Source organism: Pocillopora damicornis, chromosome 14 (genome assembly GCF_964200805.1).
Source record: "Pocillopora damicornis chromosome 14, jaPocDami1.2, whole genome shotgun sequence".
In the NCBI taxonomy this organism is placed as follows: domain Eukaryota; kingdom Metazoa; phylum Cnidaria; class Anthozoa; order Scleractinia; family Pocilloporidae; genus Pocillopora; species Pocillopora damicornis.
The window spans coordinates 1705703-1723148 of NC_142683.1; the positions used below are offsets into that span (position 1 = coordinate 1705703).

The 17446-nt window shown below is 40.3% G+C and overlaps 1 protein-coding gene and 2 pseudogenes across 2 annotated transcripts in view; 1 reads left to right on the forward strand and 2 right to left on the reverse strand.

Annotated features, from left to right (window-relative positions):
* Positions 1 to 336: 336 nt before the first annotated feature.
* Positions 337 to 17446, forward strand: part of LOC113666755 (aldo-keto reductase family 1 member A1) — a 63758-nt gene continuing 46648 nt past the window's right edge. Inside the window, exon 1 of the mRNA XM_089194254.1 lies at positions 337 to 1190. Within this exon, the coding sequence (XP_089050380.1) occupies positions 996 to 1190 (195 nt within the window). The 5' untranslated portion in view covers positions 337 to 995. The remainder of the gene's footprint in view (positions 1191 to 17446) is intronic.
* Positions 1734 to 3961, reverse strand: LOC149033937 (uncharacterized; annotated as a pseudogene).
* Positions 3982 to 11136, reverse strand: LOC149033938 (uncharacterized; annotated as a pseudogene). Its single transcript, XR_016183032.1, has 3 exons — positions 7780 to 11136; positions 6637 to 7539; positions 3982 to 6156 (listed from the first exon to the last, which is right to left on the reverse strand). The product of XR_016183032.1 is annotated as an uncharacterized LOC149033938 (transcript).

The following is a 17446-nucleotide window of genomic DNA, read 5'->3' on the forward strand; positions in this document are numbered from 1 at the left end:
GTAATTAGCAGTCGAAACGTCTCAATTGATTAGCCTAAATCTTACATCTTGGGAAAATGATTAAATTTATATTATTAATAAAAAACAGCACTTTCAATAACACCTTTTACAATAATACTTAAGCAATTATCTGCACTTTCTATCTGTTTACCAGCATAATAACCCACTAATGGGATGTTGAGGTAACACAAGAAAAGGTTATAAGTCATGTGCAAGACGCCAATGATTCATTCACATTTCTCTTGTTCTCCCAACATCCTAAGTGGGTTATTTTGCCAGTTAACTGATAGTATTTAAGGTCTCCTGCTTTTTAAACTAAACTTAAAACAAAGCAACAGTATGTTGTAATTTTCTATGGGTTACCGTCGTGCAATAAAGCTGGGTTTATAACCAATCAGGGCACTTGTAGGTGCTTCAGAAATATTTATAAACCCAAGCTATTCTCAAATTAATCATAAAAATTATAATTTCTTGATTCTTCTATTGTGATTAGTTTAAAAAATTTCTATTTTCCACTAATTCACCAGCGGTCGTTGACTTTAAAACCATTTTCTTTTGCATATTTCCTCTTCGTTTGTACGGTCTACACGGGTGTAATTTGATCAAGGACTCAGTGAAAAGAAGAAAAAACCGGCCAGACAATTTTATTTTGTTGAATAATCAATGTCCTTAGGCAAAAATTTCGGCCTCTGTTTCACCCCCCAGATATTTGGGCAGACGGCAGCACCCAGTGGGAAAGGCTCGCAATTCTCATCACTAGTTTCTCCGCGTCTACACTTGGAACGCCTCGGAGGAAAACGACTCGAGCGTTGTAACAGAAGCTCGAGTAATGAGGTTCTTATCCTTACCCTAAGGAATGATACCAAACAGAAACAGCTCTTAGATAGATTTACAGGACATTAATGAGGTCCTATTCTGTTCTTTGGTCCTCATCAAAGCTGCTTGACTAATGTGCAGAACATCTGGGAGAGCTTTTGTTTGTGCCATAAAATCACATGGAAACCATCAAATTAAGCAACGGTGGTTCGCTACCCGCTCTTAGCCTTGAAACATGGAAAAGCAAACCAGATAAGGTCACCTCTACCGTAGAAATGGCGATAAAAGCTGGATACAGACACATCGACTGCGCTGCGGTTTATGGTAATGAAAAAGAGGTCGGACAGGCTTTAAAGTCTTGTATCGGAAAAACGGTATACGGAAATTTAATGGGCTGATTCTCTCTGATCCTCTCTGACCCTCAGTAAGTAAAGTCGAGCGAAAGAGCGGGCTGGGAAAGCGACAAACTTACAAAATATTGCAAAAAAAAAATGTTTAAAGTTTTTGCAGGGCTTTCATCCGGTCTAGATTTGCCTATTTTGTTTACATCACTTCTTTCACCGCAAAAGGACGTGCTTGTGCCTACCAAGGAGCGAGAATGAATGTAGGTTGTGTCGCCCCATTGCCTTGTCGCCCCAGGTTATGTCGCCCCAACCGAAGTTACGTCGCCCCAACATATTAGTTGTGTCGCCCCATCATCAAAATTATGTCGCCCCATCGAAGTAAACTATTAAGTTTAGCTGACTCGCTTGCCGTTATTTCAAAATGCACCTGTGTACTGCGAAGATGATAAATCTACTTCGAACATTTCGGCTTACTTCAGGATTTTATTTCAATAGTTTGATGTAAAGCATGCTTAAAATGAAGTCATGTAAAATTAACTAACCTTTCATTCGTGTTTTTATATCAAAAGGTGCTTTAGTAGAGGAAAGGGCAATCAAAAAACTTCACAAAACAAGCGTAAAGTTGGAGTGTCTCGACTCACTTTCTACAACTAACTTAACGAATTGTTTTAAGCGCCTCTCGGCCCAACAAGTAATGAACAAGCCTTGAGAAGTTGTCTCGCCGTCTTGTCGCCCTCTTCATATTGTCCCCACAGTGAAAATACCTTAGCCTGGATTTGACGATATCTGCGCCGCTGAACTCGTCGAAGTTTCTTTTCTGAGACCATATGCACGTTAAGGGAAGTTAGTTTGGCTTCTTTGTAGAGCAGGTCGATAAGTAAGTACATGGGTAGCTGGCTCTTGCCCTGAGCTCTGGTGTGCAGACCGAGCTGCCAACCTTCCACATCATTGTTGGTCCTGACCGACTGCATAAAGACTGACCAAGAGGATGGCAGCCAGGTGTTGCTTTCGATCCAGGTGCTCGATACGTAGTCGGTGAAGTGGCGAAGAGGTGCTGTGTTTACTGTTTGCTGGAGGCGCTGGAACTGCGGCCTGATGTCTTCTTCTTGATGATGATGATCGTTTATTCAGCCTTCTTGCAGTAGAAACTGAATTACAAGGCGGGTCATAATTTACAAATACTTCTACATTATGCATACATAGAACTATTTTAGATATAAATTAAATATAAATATTAAATATTGTGTAAACATTAAATACTATAAGTAATAAGATAAATTGCAGTTAAGTATATTACACATGATTCTGATATTTAATAGTACAAAAATTTCCAAATCTAACAGATCTTGAGGAGGTAGGTACAGACACAGTTCTTCCTGCCCTAAGGGCATATGGTCTTGAAAATTGACATCGCGGTACTAAATTTCGTAGTAGGTCAGAAGAGTAGTAACTCCGCTTAAGGAAAGCGAGGAAGGGTAGAGCCATGACCTTTCGTATGAAAGCATGGGTGCCCCGATCCTCCCTGTACGAAACCTGGAGGCCAAGCTCTTGCACTTAGAAAAGTTAAAGGAAGAGGACTTGTTTTAAAGGAGCTACGTCGCCGTTCATTGATTAAGGCTATCGAATAAATGACTCAAAATATTGAGACGTAGCTCCTTTAAATTTATTTGAAAGTACACAACCAACAAACACACTCAGAGTCAATTGAATTGTGGCCTCAACGAACGGCGATATTTTTAAACTTTATACGGCATTAACAAATAATAAATAATAAATTGAATTATGGCCTTCAAAAACAACTAATGACGAAATTTTTTAGAGAAAACAAGAATATACTAAATAATGGTAAGTGACACTAACCTTCCTCCACAGAGCTTGAGTCCAATGGAAGACGCACCCCAGTAGTTTGACGTCTGGGAGCAGTTGTCGAAGTACCTTCCATACTGCACACTCGAAGTCTAGCGTGACTTGTCGTAGCGCTGAGGATGGTAACAGCTCTAGCAGCTCTCGGAAAACAGCTCTGTAATCACGCTTCCGTTTGCCCGACATAAGGACAAACAACCAACGGCACCTGCTTGACGTAGTCAACTACCTTTACGAAGGCGTTGACTGTTAACAGCTGGGTAAACGGCTGAAGGTACAGCTTGAAGGTTGCATCCACGTACCAGCTTTTTGCTCTGTTGAGTAGGTCGAGTTGGTGTCGTGTCGTGAAAATCAAATGAGGGCGTCCACCAACCTAGTTAGAAAACGAATGCCATAATTAACCTACTGTAAACTGCCGCATAATGATTACAACACTGCTCCAGTCCGTTTAAAAGATCTTTGTTGTGAAACTGTAAAACGGTTTAAAATTAAAAGGATGGTTTTAGGATTTAATAAGTAAATTAATCTATTAAGCAAACAGATTCCATAAAGATTTTGTGTTGTGAAATTATAAAAACAATAAAAAACGGGTGGTTTTCGAAATAAGTTACATCGAGTTACATCGTAATAATCTTACAAACTTTTCCTTCGATCGATCGATAAATCTTACAGCAGTGTTATGTTTATGTTATAAGTCGATCGTTCGCGTAAATCGATCGGAGAATCTTACAAACTTTTACTTGATAAGCGAAGTTGCGCGTTTGGGCGACGCAACTTTGATGTTGGGACGACACAACTCCGATGTTGGGGCGACGTAACTTCGATTGGGGCGACGTAACCTGGGGCGACAAGGCAATGGGGCGACACAACCTGACACCGCGAGAATATGTATACTGATGTTGAGTACGAAGGGTTAATTAAACCCTCATCATTTCCATTATTCTCATGACCTTAATATTTATATAATATTAATATTAATATAAGGGTTAATTAAACCCTCATCATTTCCTTTATTCTCATGACCTTAATATTTGAGTCAGGAGTGAAACTGTAAGGAGAAATTAGATGTTAGTCAGTCTTAGGGGTTAAAGGGTTAAATTGATAAAATTACTGGAGTATTTATGAGAATACAAAGGTTTGCATTATTATACGATTAAGAGTATCTCCTTTTTTCTTTTCTTTAAATGTGTTTATTTTGGCATGTTAAACCACAATATTTTTTTCAAAAGCCTTGCAAGAAATTTCCAAAAATTTAAGCTCAGAAAACACTTCTTTTCCAAGGTCACACATTTGTTTAAAAGTCTCTTGAATTGACTAACTAATCACCTTTGAAAAAGGATTAAACATTTTCTTTCCTTGAAGAACTAACTGCGTTCGAAACCTAAAAACTGTCACACTTTGCTTGGCTTGTTCACTGAACTTATGACTTAAAAAAATAAATTGGAGTTTTTTAACTTCGGAACTCTTATAAAGAAATACTCTACACGCTGTCTTGTTCCAAATTAATAAACTTAGATGGCTGATAAGCATTTTACAGAAATGCTTTCCTCTGTGTATCGATCCGAGTTGTCCTTCGCAGATGGCGTCCTCTTTTTACAGGCTTGTTATAAAATAGTTGTGAGCTTTACTAAATCTAGTTCATTCTGCTACAGAGGTTTTATCAAAGTCATGGCTCTTAAGGTGCGTTAGGCACCGGCCAATTTCCAAAATCAAATGTCACGTTGTCGCCCATGATCATAAATGGCGCCCATTGAGAAACTTTGTCAAAGCCGTTATTTCTCATCCACTTCCTGGCCTTGTGGAGAGACTCACTGGCGCTTTCACCGCGGAACAAATGTTTGTAGAAACAAGTCATGAACTGCTCTGTGGCTATGTCATCCAGGGCCCATCGTGCTGCTAACACTGAACGAGCTCCGGATCCTAAGAACGCTCGGGCAATTCCAATAACTCCCTCGGTTCTAATCTGCCCACGAGCACTGTGACAACAACGAAGCACCACTAGGTTAGCTCGCAATCGAGTTTTTGAAATATCTGCCATCGTCAAAAGGTACTCTTCTTCTCTAGGAAAAGGTGGGAGTAGGGTAGGGTGCTCAGGAGAAAGAGCAATCTCCCCTCTTTCGGGATCTCCATGCGCAGCAATGTGTATCAGGCTCACTGAATTTATCGCTTGGAGTACAGAATGCTTTGTAGCGGACTCTCCTATCAAAGGCCTTACACCAAGAAGTGTTGCAATCATCTCTGCTTCCTTTCTTGCACACGGCAATGGTATCATATTTCTGCACCTTCCCTTGTAAATCACCGTTCCAACCACAGGGTCACCCACTACCAGTGCCCCGGTCTGACTGTGGTAGTCTGGAGGACTGTCTTAAACAAGCTTCAGAGTCGTGAGAGAGGGAACAAACCGAATCCTGCATGTCTCTGATAAATACTTGCCTCCTTCGTCAGCCAAGGCTGCAAATGGCACTTGGTACACACAGGAATCAGGGACAATTATGATCTCGGGCTCCTTCAGTAAACTGGCCACGGGAGCAATGATTATGTTGTAACACAAGTGAAGACTTGTTTTGAAATCTTCGGTATCACAGTAATGCAGCCCTGATCGGTTGTTGCGGCGAAGTGACATCAGTTCTTTAAAAAACTCATCTAACTTAGGGACTATCCCGGTCACCTTGTTTGGGTCCAGGTTCACTTTCTTTTCTGAAAAAAGAATAGCTCCCGTTGCTTTTATTATCCAAAACCGCACCTCATCTCCACCAACCGAAATGTACAGGCATGCACAGTCTGTTTCTTTTCTGATGATCCCTTGAATGCCGCACCAAGATTGTGGATCACTTGAGATCTGCTCTTGAACAGAGTACTGAGCTGTCATCAAGTCGGCCAGGCCTCTTGCCCTTCTCAGCTCTTCGACGTAAAGGGCGTCTTCAGGCTTTCCAGTGGAAGAAAGCAGCCTACTGAAAAACTGGAAGGGAAAGGTGCCGTGCTCTTCTAAAAGAGATATTTGAAACTCATCGTTTTCTTTAAGAAAACCTCTCAAAGTTTCGAACTTTTGGATGCCTTGAAAAAGATACGAAGAAACCTCTTCAAGATGACCTTGTGACGCCAGTAACACCGATAGATTACAAAGGCAGAGAAACTCATTCAAGTTGTGACCGATATCCCTACTTAGTAGGAGAGCTTGCTTAAGGTATCCTTCGGCTATGTCATTTTTACCAAGCGATTGGTAACACGATCCTAAATTGTTGTAGCAGACTACAACATTTTCTCTATCACCGATGTCCATGCAAATTGTAAGGGCTTTCTGGAAATATTCTTGAGCCTTGTCATATTCACCACGCTTACAAGAAATTGCACCAAGGCTTGTGTAGTCTGATGCTCCTCCGGTTCTGTCATTGATACCCTTTCTAACTTTCATTGCCTTCTTTAGATAGTCCTCAGCCTTTCCATACATGCCTAGTGAGAGAAACAAACATATGAGGTTTGTATAGCTTGCTGCTTCTCCATACCTGTCACCAATTTCTATTCTGATAGCGAGTGCTTTCTCTTGATATTCTCGGGCCTTCTCATATTGACCGAGTAATTGGAACAAAGTTCCTAGGTTTCCGTAGCTTGATGCTTCTCCATCCCTGTCATCAATTTGTGATCTGATAGCGAGTGCTTTCTCTTGATATTCTCGGGCCTTGTCATATTGACCGAGTGATTGGAACAAAGCTCCTAGGTTTCCGTAGCTTATTGCTTTTCCATCCCTGTCACCAATTTCTATTCTGATAGCGAGTGCTTTCTCTTGATATTCTCGGGCCTTGTCATATTGACCGAGTGATTGGAACAAAGTTCCTAAGTTTCCGTAGCTTGATGCTTCTCCATGCCTGTCACCAATTTCTATTCTGATAGCGAGTGCTTTCTCTTGATATTCTCTGGCCTTGTCATATTGACCGAGTGATTGGAACAAAGTTCCTAGGTTTCCGTAGCTTGATGCTTCTCCATCCCTGTCACCAATTTCTATTCTGATAGCGAGTGCTTTCTTTTGATATTCTCGGGCCTTGTCATATTGACCGAAAGATTGGAACAATGTTCCTAGGTTTCCGTAGGTTGTTGCTTCTCCATCCCTGTCACCAATTTCTATTCTGATGGCGAGTGCTTTCTCTTGATATTCTCTGGCCTTGTCATATTGACCGAGTGATTGGAACAAAGTTCCTAGGTTTCCGTAGCTTGATGCTTCTCCATCCCTGTTACCAATTTCTATTCTGATAGCGAGTGCTTTCTCTTGATATTCTCGGGCCTTGTCATATTGACCGAGTGATTGGAACAAAGTTCGTAGGTTTCCGCAGCTTGTTGCTTCTCCATGCCTGTCACCAATTTCTATTCTGATCGTGAGTGCTTTCTCTTGATATTCTCGGGCCTTGTCATATTGACCGAGTGATTGGAACAAAGTTCCTAGGTTTCCGTAGCTTGATGCTTCTCCATCCCTGTCACCAATTTCTATTGTGATAGCGAGTGCTTTCTCTTGATATTCTCGGGCCTTGTCATATTGACCGAGTGATTGGAACAAAGCTCCTAGATTTCCGTAGCTTATTGCTTTTCCATCCCTGTCACCAATTTCTATTCTGATGGCGAGTGCTTTCTCTTGATATTCTCGGGCCTTGTTATATTGACCGAGCCATTGGAACAAAGTTCCTAAGTTTCCGTAGCTTGATGCTTCTCCATCCCTGTCACCAATTTCTATTCTGATAGCGAGTGCTTTCTTTTGATATTCTCGGGCCTTGTCATATTGACCGAAAGATTGGAACAATGTTCCTAGGTTTCCGTAGCTTGTTGCTTCTCCATCCCTGTCACCAATTTCTATTCTGATGGCGAGTGCTTTCTCTTGATATTCTCGGGCCTTGTCATATTGACCGAGTAATTGGAACAAAGTTCCTAGGTTTCCGTAGCTTGTTGCTTCTCCATCCCTGTTACCAATTTCTATTCTGATAGCGAGTGCTTTCTCGTGATATTCTCGGGCCTTGTCATATTGACCGAGTGATTGGAACAAAGTTCCTAGGTTTCCGCAGCTTGTTGCTTCTCCATGCCTGTCACCAATTTCTATTCTGATAGCGAGTGCTTTCTCTTGATATTCTCGGGCCTTGTCATATTGACCGAGTGATTGCAACAAAGTTCCTAGGTTTCCGTAGCTTGATGGTTCTCCATCTCTGTCACCAATTTCTATTCTGATAGCGAGTGCTTTCTCTTGATATTCTCGGGCCTTGTCATATCGACCGAGTGATTGGAACAAAGCTCCTAGGTTTCCGTAGCTTATTGCTTTTCCATCCCTGTCACCACTTTCTATTCTGATGGCGAGTGCTTTCTCTTGATATTCTCGAGCCTTGTCATATTGACCGAGTGATTGGAACAAAGTTCCTAAGTTTCCGTAGCTTGATGCTTCTCCATCCCTGTCACCAATTTCTATTCTGATAGCGAGTGCTTTCTTTTGATATTCACGGGCCTTGTCATATTGACCGAAAGATTGGAACAAAGTTCCTAGGTTTCCGTAGCTTGATGCTTCTCCATCCCTGTCACCAATTTCTATTCTGATGGCGAGTGCTTTCTCTTGATATTCTCGGGCCTTGACACATTGACCGAGTGATTGGAACAAAGTTCCTAGGTTTCCGTAGCTTGATGCTTCTCCATTCCTGTCACCAATTTCTATTGTGATAGTGAGTGCTTTCTCTTGATATTCTCGGGCCTTGTCATATTGACCGAGTGATTGGAACAAAGTTCCTAGGTTTCCGTAGCTTGATGCTTCTCCATGCCTGTCACCAATTTCTATTCTGATAGCGAGTGCTTTCTCTTGATATTCTCTGGCCTTGTCATATTGACCGAGTGATTGGAACAAAGTTCCTAGGTTTCCGTAGCTTGTTGCTTCTCCATCCCTGTCATTAATTTCTATTCTGATGGCGAGTGCTTTCTCTTGATATTCTCGGGCCTTGTCATATTGACCGAGTGATTGGAACAAAGTTCCTAGGTTTCCGTAGCTGGTTGCTTTTCCATCCCTGTCACCAATTTCTATTCTGATGGCGAGTGTTTTCTCTTGATATTCTCGGGCCTTGTCATATTGACCGAGTGATTGGAACAAAGTTCCTAGGTTTCCGTAGCATGTTGCTTTTCCATCCCTGTCACCAATTTCTATTCTGATAGCAAGTGCTTTCTCTTGATATTCTCGGGCCTTGTTATATTGACCGAGTGATTGGAACAAAGTTCCTAGGTTTCCGTAGCTTGATGCTTCTCCATCCCTGTCACCAATTTCTATTCTGATAGCGAGTGCTTTCTCTTGATATTCTCGGGCCTTGTCATATTGACCGAGTGATTGGAACAAAGTTCCTAGGTTTCCGTAGCTTGTTGCTTCTCCATCCCTGTCACCAATTTCTATTCTGATGGCGAGTGCTTTCTCTTGATATTCTCGGGCCTTGTTATATTGACCGAGTGATTGGAACAAAGGTCCTAGGTTTCTGTAGCTTATTGCTTTTCCATCCCTGTCACCAATTTCTATTCTGATAGCGAGTGCTTTCTGCTGATATTCTCGGGCCTTGTCATATTGACCGAGTGATTGGAACAAAGTTCCTAGGTCTCCGTAGCTTGTTGCTTCTCCATCCCTGTCACCAATTTCTATTCTGATGGCGAGTGTTTTCTCTTGATATTCTCGGGCCTTGTCATATTGACCGAGTGATTGGAACAAAGCTCCTAGGTTTCCGTAGCTTATTGCTTTTCCATCCCTGTCACCAATTTCTATTCTGATGGCGAGTGCTTTCTCTTGATATTCTCGGGCCTTGTCATATTGACCGAGTGATTGGAACAAAGTTCCTAGGTTTTAGTAGCTTGATGCTTTTCCATCCCTGTCACCAATTTCTATTCTGATGGTGAGTGCTTTCTCTTGATATTCTCTGGCCTTGTCATATTCACCGAGTGATTGGAACAATGTTCCTAGGTTTCCGTAGGTTGTTGCTTCTCCATTCCTGTCACCAATTTCTATTCTGATGGCGAGTGCTTTCTCTTTATATTCTCGGGTCTTGTCATATTGACCGAGTGATTGGAACAAAGTTTCTAGGTTTCCGTAGCTTGATGCTTCTCCATTCCTGTCACCAATTTCTATTGTGATGGCGAGTGCTTTCTCGTGATATTCTCGGGCCTTGCCATATTGAGCGAGTGATTGGAACAAAGTTCCTAGGTTTCCGTAGCTTGATGCTTCTCCATGCCTGTCACCAATTTCTATTTTGATAGCGAGTGCTTTCTCTTGATATTCTCGGGCCTTGTCATATTGACCGAGTGATTGGAACAAAGTTCCCAGGTTTCCGTAGCTTGTTGCTTCTCCATCCCTGTCACCAATTTCTATTTTGATAGCGAGTGCTTTCTCTTGATTTTCTCGGGCCTTGTCATATTGACCGAGTGATTGGAACAAAGTTCCCAGGTTTCCGTAGCTTGTTGCTTCTCCATCTCTGTCACCAATTTCTATTTTGATAGCGAGTGCTTTCTCTTGATATTCTCGGGCCTTGTCATATTGACCGAGTGATTGGAACAAAGTTCCTTGGTTTCCGTAGTTTGTTGCTTCTCCATCCTTGTCACCAATTTCTATTTTGATAGCGAGTGCTTTCTCATGATATTCTTGGGCCTTGTCATATTGACTATGCGATTGGAACATTTCTCCGAGCTTTGCGTAACACAGTGCCTGGCCATGTATGTTTCCCATCGTTTTCATGATGTTGATTGCTGATTCGTAAAATTTCCAGGCCTCCATTAATTTACTTTGTTTCTGAAGTATTTCTGCCAGTTTTAAATGTAGCCATCCTTTTTCAGCGGTGTCATTAGAATCCAGGTACAGGAGGTGTTCTCTCAGGTATTTTTCTGTGCTTGTGTAATCCTTTATATAATCGTAAGCCCAGATTATTGCCAAGTAGATGACACGGAATATTAAGCTTGCCAATGAACGATCGATAGCCTGCGCCTGACGGTGTAATATAATCAAACATTCCTTGTATACCTCGATGGCTTGCAACACGCGACCAGTTTTGCCAAGGAACTCGGCGACCACTATACCTATGAAGATAGCTGATATAGCTTCTTCTTTGCTGTCCATCTTGATCCTGTTTCTTCTCAGTTTGAAAAAAAAAGGAGAAATTAGTGAAAACTTATACAGGGACTGTTTATCTTTAAATTTCAATTTTTATCTTCCCCTCCCTGCCTGGTATCCTTTTTGTGTTCACGCGCGGCGCACGTGATTTCACAGTTAAGTTAGCAAATCACGTCAAAGAACTCTAACCTTGACATTGGAAAACTGAGGTAGACATTTTTCGCATACTTTTATATTATTTTATTTTAGCCAAATGTTGTTGTTCATTTAACAAGTTTAATACATATTTTCTACGGAGTTTGGACTCTAGCCCCTTGTTCGTAGATCGATATTTTACATTGTCCATCAAAGAGGCCTAGAGGAACACACCTTTGCCGTCTATTCTAGGGAGTTACTACATCACGGGCGACGAGTGGGGAAAGAAGAAGAGACCGAAATACGAGTGGTCAGCGGGGAAACAAATTTAATACCTCGTATAGAGACATATCAGTTATAGTTGCGGAAAACAATAGTGTTATAAAGCCGAAATATCAACAGTATACTTCGCTAAATAAAATGTTAAGCAATTTTTCAAAAGTGTTGATGGCACCTATATCTTTTACTGCTGTATTAAACAATAGAGGTATCGGAAAAGGCATTGGTGGCGTCCGGAAAGAAACCAAGAAGAATTATATTTACGTTTTGTAACTTGCTGCGTGACGAAAAAAGAAAACCAAAACTGTGGTCCCCAAATGAATTCTCCCACCTTGCCCCAAAAAAATTTCAAATTTTCCGCAACATCACCTGTTCCTATTCGTAGGTCTGGCCAAGCCTTTATGGTCATTGGCTCCCGTGTAGCCCCTAACTATGGCTTATAAATATAGGTGTTTAGTGTTAAATTGTAAAACTCCCCGAAGTCTACGGTAGTTAAACGAAACGCGTCGGAAAATAAAGAAATTTTACAACTACCGTTCGCAGAGTGCTACTCACTCGTTTAGTTTTAAAATTTTTTTTTTAAAATTCGGTGCGATGGCTGTGGTCAGTTTTTCCATGCAGATTGTCTGGAAATACCTTTCGCAGAGACGTGGGGGGGGGGGGGGGGGAACAGAGATACCAACACAACATTTCATCTGCCGTTCGCTTCGAAAGTTAAGTTTTCATCCCGAGTTCATTCGTTAAATAAAATAGGAAAAAAAACACTTTGAACGGAAAACAGAATTATTGTAACGCCTGGATCTTTTGAAAAAAGGTCTCCTAAACGAGTGGCCCTGATTATAAGTATTTAAGCACGGTAAACACATTAGCCTTAACTTGGCTGTTTCTCGAAGCTCAGTGTTTTCCTAAATGTCTTTTTCACGTGAAATGAGGCGATTGCTTTTAACAAAACCGATTTACTGGGCTCTCAAGAGAGCTCGTGTCGCATCATACTGCTTACTGCTAATTCGAAACTGCCTAGCCCATATCTTAATAAGCTTTAATAATAATCGCATTTCCTTGCAACAAGCTCGCGTTTCTAGATATTAAATCAGAGAGTAGGTTTTCTTTGATCTGCTTCCTAAATATATATTATGACTCACAGGTTTTGCATGTGTTCAGAAAATGTTCTATATAAGCTACCTTTCTGTAAAGTCCTGTATTCTATGGAGTGGTTGTTATAATTGTCCGTACATAATCGATACGAACTTTCTTTGATAATCTTGCATTTTGATTGTAAAAATCCTTGAAAAAGTGCATTATTTGTCGACGTTTTTGGAAAAGTGATGTAAGGTATCGAAATATAAACAATGATCTCTTTTCCTTTATATATCTCACTCAATGAAAGAAGCCATAGCTTCTTTTCAAAGGGGGGGGGGGGGGAAGCAGTGAGATTTCTGTATGCTGTTATTGTTGTTATTCTTATGATAATTTTTTTGAAGCTTTCGTAACGATGCTAGTGTTGTTTGGATTTCTACAGCAGTCAGCATTGATGCAAATTGCCTTTTGAAGTTAGAAACGTTCGTTATTCATTTTGATGAGGGTAAAGGGACTTGTATAAGATCTTCCGAAGGAAGTCAACTTTTTACTGGAAAAAAGTAGAAGACCTCCATGGTATAAAGTCAAGAATTTATAAAAATTATATTTTTTGTCTCTTGTCACGTCATCAAACTGAAAGTAAACGGACAGAGTCGGCTTAAATCCAAGAACCATCGAGGAAATTTATACCAATGTAGCTATGTCTTTCTTTCGGAGTCAGTTATTTCCCACTGAATAGGCGATCGCCCAAATTTCGGACAAAATTTGATGGGGTGTAGTTTGAGGAGGCCAGTTTTGTTCCTTTTCATAGACTACAAATGTAATGACCGTAAAGTAAATGAATATTGTTTCTTTTCGACATAAAAATGATACGTTACGCGTTGCGTTCTTGCAAAGACTTATTTGACGACTCAGGAGAGAAACAATCACTCGATACCAAGATTTTTATACATTCATGATATCTTCCTGAGCCAGCCATTTAAATATTTAGGAAAGCATTGGAGGTCATGTTTATGGCTGGCGAAAAGTTTCATTTTTCATGCGTTTTTTTCCTTTCGGGGTAAAACGTCATTACTCTTGTGTGCCATAATATTTTTAATTTGGGATTTTGTAGCGTCAAGCGAAAACTAAGGATATCGCCCGGCGCAATCATCCGTTTAGTGTTAGACAAAAATTTAATTTTCAAATCGTTTCCAGTTCTGCTGTATTTGCTGTGAACGGCCTGCACATCACGGGTCATTTTGATCAAAAAAGCCCCAATTCCTCAAAATATTATCTGAGAGTTTAAAAGTTTCTTTTTTTTTTGTTTTTTGTTAAATAACTTTGATCACAGTTCTCATTTTTCCTTCAAGTTGTCAAAAAGTGGTAACAACAGCTTTACCTTCTTAGACTATTCAGGAGGGCCGTAACCGAAAGGATCTTCGGTTGTTTGTAAGCAGCTCCCCCAGCAGTAATGATAAAGAAACACCATGGTTTGCTCCTAAATCATTGTCACATCACGATATAAAACTCCTCTCCGCCCTCTTCCCCATTAAAAAAAATTTACCCCCCCCCCCCTTAATTAGCCACTACAACTGGAAAGTTTAGATAAGATTCAGGAAAAGAATCTGTGGAAAAAATTTGATCTATTCGGAAAAAAAGCTTTTCAAGAATTTCATAATTATTTCCAAATTCTTGAAAAGCCACAAGCTACGGAAACCTAAGAACTTTGTTCCGATCAGTTGGTTAATATGACAAGGCCCGAGAATATCAGGATAAAACACTCGCTATCAGAATAGAAATTGGCGACAGAGATGGAGAAGCAACAAGCTATGGAAACCTAGGAACTTTGTTCCATTCACTTGGTCCGATATAACAAGGCCTGAGAATATCATGAGAAATAGATTTTCAACTTTTCATAATTCGGCACTACTTTTCAAGTTTAAATCGCTTGCCCGAATAAAGAGAATGTATAAACTCAAATAGATGACCGATGTTGTACACTCTTAGGAAAATTCCTCTTGTTGTAGTAGTTCAGGTTCATTATTCACCTTTCCCTTCCCTCCCTAAAAGAGGTCTCATTTGTTGATCATCACTTACATGAAGCCAAGCGAGATCCTCTCGATCATGACATCACGTGATTGTTACGATATTTCCGTCTTATTTAGATTAACACCCTTAAAAGATAAACGGAGAGAGCAATGTGTTGTCTTTTTAGGGTAGAACACTGATCAATCCAGACGTTCCTGTTATTTACCAACTTTGTCTTCGATGACCCAAATAGCACTAACTGGAAAATGAACAGCTCGCGGAGAGATACCGTCATCGAGCACAAATAGCTTACCGGCCGTTTCAAGACAGAAGCTCCAATTCAGTACTGTAACAAGTCTTGATTGTAATTTTGGGTTAAGAACCCAACAGTTCTTGCAAAACAATGTGTACTGAGACCGGATGTTACCTGTAACAAAAATTAATTGTTTCATTTTTGCATGCTCATGATTGTCATCGGTAAAAAAGTTAGACTTACAAAACCGAAATATATTTTCATCAAATGGCGCCGCATTAAAAGTAGGATAACAAATATCCGTCTCTCCTTATCTTTCCTTCATTGGAGAAAACAAAATGAATTTCATTTAAGATTTTGTGATGGACATTCGGAATTCATATTTTTCACATAACGGTTGGAATTCTGCGCAAGGTTGGTGCGTTAGTAGATTGCCCTTCGGCTAACTCAGAGGATGTCGGAATTTAATCTTTAAAGAAGGTAGCTTGAAAGAAATCATCATGTCAAGTGTCGGTTAAAATACCAGTTAATTCGTCGAATTTAGTCAATGTTTGGTAGGTCTAGGTGGGCTTAAAAACGTTTAACCGACTTTGCCGTTTATGAATTTCTTTCAATTTCTATCGCACATGTCAGAATTCTCTTCCGCCAAGTCATTTATCACTTCATTCATAACAGGACGAGGTTTGGAGCAGTTTTAAAAACCGATGTTCTAATCATGATGGATGTGAATCAGGTGTTTTCACAGACAGTACTTACCACAATCTGTAGCCTTCAGTGCTCTGTTTCGAAAATAACTTTAACCATCTCTTTTCGTCCTTAAAGTTTTTTTTCCAACACACGTCATACGTCAGTCATATCAGGCAGCTAATAAAATGTGGTTGTCTGTTCCTGTTCGACTGTAGGTTCCATAGACATTCCCCTCCCCAGGCCCGCTGAACGTAACGGCCAAACGTAAGCGCCAGTGGAAAAGGTCCTTTAAGTATTATCAATTACTTATTAATTTTGTCCGCTTGTCGTTGGCCGATTTACGTAAGGTTTTTATTAGACCAAGCGCTGGACAATCTTTTATTTGTGGAGCCGTCAGTCTAATGTATGCACCGAGCCCCTTTTCATTAACATTTCCCTTGGCGTGGAAACTGCGAGAAACTATCCAACATGAACATGGAAATATTCTCCACCGTCAGATATGAATTAATGGAAAACCAGTTAGCTTAAGAGCCAAGCGAGGAAAACGAATAAAAATCGCTCCAAGGGCAACTGCAGAAGAATCAAGGAAGTAAATTAATTTGTTTGTTTTCATATTAAGAGGTGATCTCTGTAAGAGCGGTCCAAAGGCATTTCGCATCGGAACAAAGTTTTCCCTCAAATTTTGCCCAATAAAGTATCTTTGGTAGCTAGTAAATAAAACCATATTAGTTTCTTGAAATCTGTATGTTAAAACAAAATTTTTACAGCTCTCAAAAGACAAAGCTGCAAAAGGCCCTTTTTTGACCTCTGGCGACATGGAAAATTTCAAAAGTTGGAAAGCCCGGTCCTCGTATCACACCGCATGCAGCAAAAAAATCTTTTGCATTCTTAAACTGTGTGATATATAAGGCGTATAAAGCGCATTTCAATTTTGATATTCGTTTATTCAGAGGTTCGTCAAAATTTATTTAAAGACACTCGTTAGTCGACAGCTTTCTGAAATTGGTTGAAAGTATTCTCTCTTTCTTGGTTGATATTGCTCAAGTCCAGACCAGACCATTGAAAAATCCGCTTGGTTTCTTCTAATAAGATGTTTGGCAGCAGAAAAATATAAATACATCTTGCACCTATTAATTTTTTTCGCCGTGGTGACTTCAAACTATTAGCGATTTTGCTAGCGTGACAGCCGATTATGCAAATTAGTTCATTGAGCAAACTCCGACCGTTTTATATAGGTAGCTCAATAAATCTTAGATTTTAACCGTTTTAAGTTTAAAAGATAGTGGGAAAGAGCTTTTAGTCCACACCGATTAATACTTTAAACATTCTAAAAGGCCAAAATTTGACAAATTTTACTATCTCGTGACGAAAGACGTCAACAACAACGTATCGAATATCATAATTTGATTAGCGCTCTCGGTCAACATTTAAATGGCAAACTCTTTTTTAAAAATTTGGCTTCTGTTATTTCATGTTTGAGTTCTGATAGCTTACGCTATTCAAAACTGTAAGAACATTTCAGAACCAAACTAAAGGATTTTATTTGGTACAACTTGCGATAACAGCCGTACTGAAACACACCGTGACTAGTGACTCTGTCACGTAATTCAATCGTGTAATTATCCTGAATATTACTTGTCGCGTCTTAATAAAGCAGCGAAAACATTGTCTTTTGGCTCAGAAATCTAGTCGTCACTTGGCAGGAAGAAATTGTCTTAGAACCACGGGTGCCAAGTAGCGGTGTGATCCTTGGCGAGGCTCAGTTTCTAAAGGAGGAAGGGTTGCCAAGCCAAGGTGAAGGGTACGCGTCTAAACTGGAAATTTTTGAAGCAAACTGCGGCGTACTTCGGTTTCACGGGGAAGGTTAAGTTTGAAGTGAATTGAAAT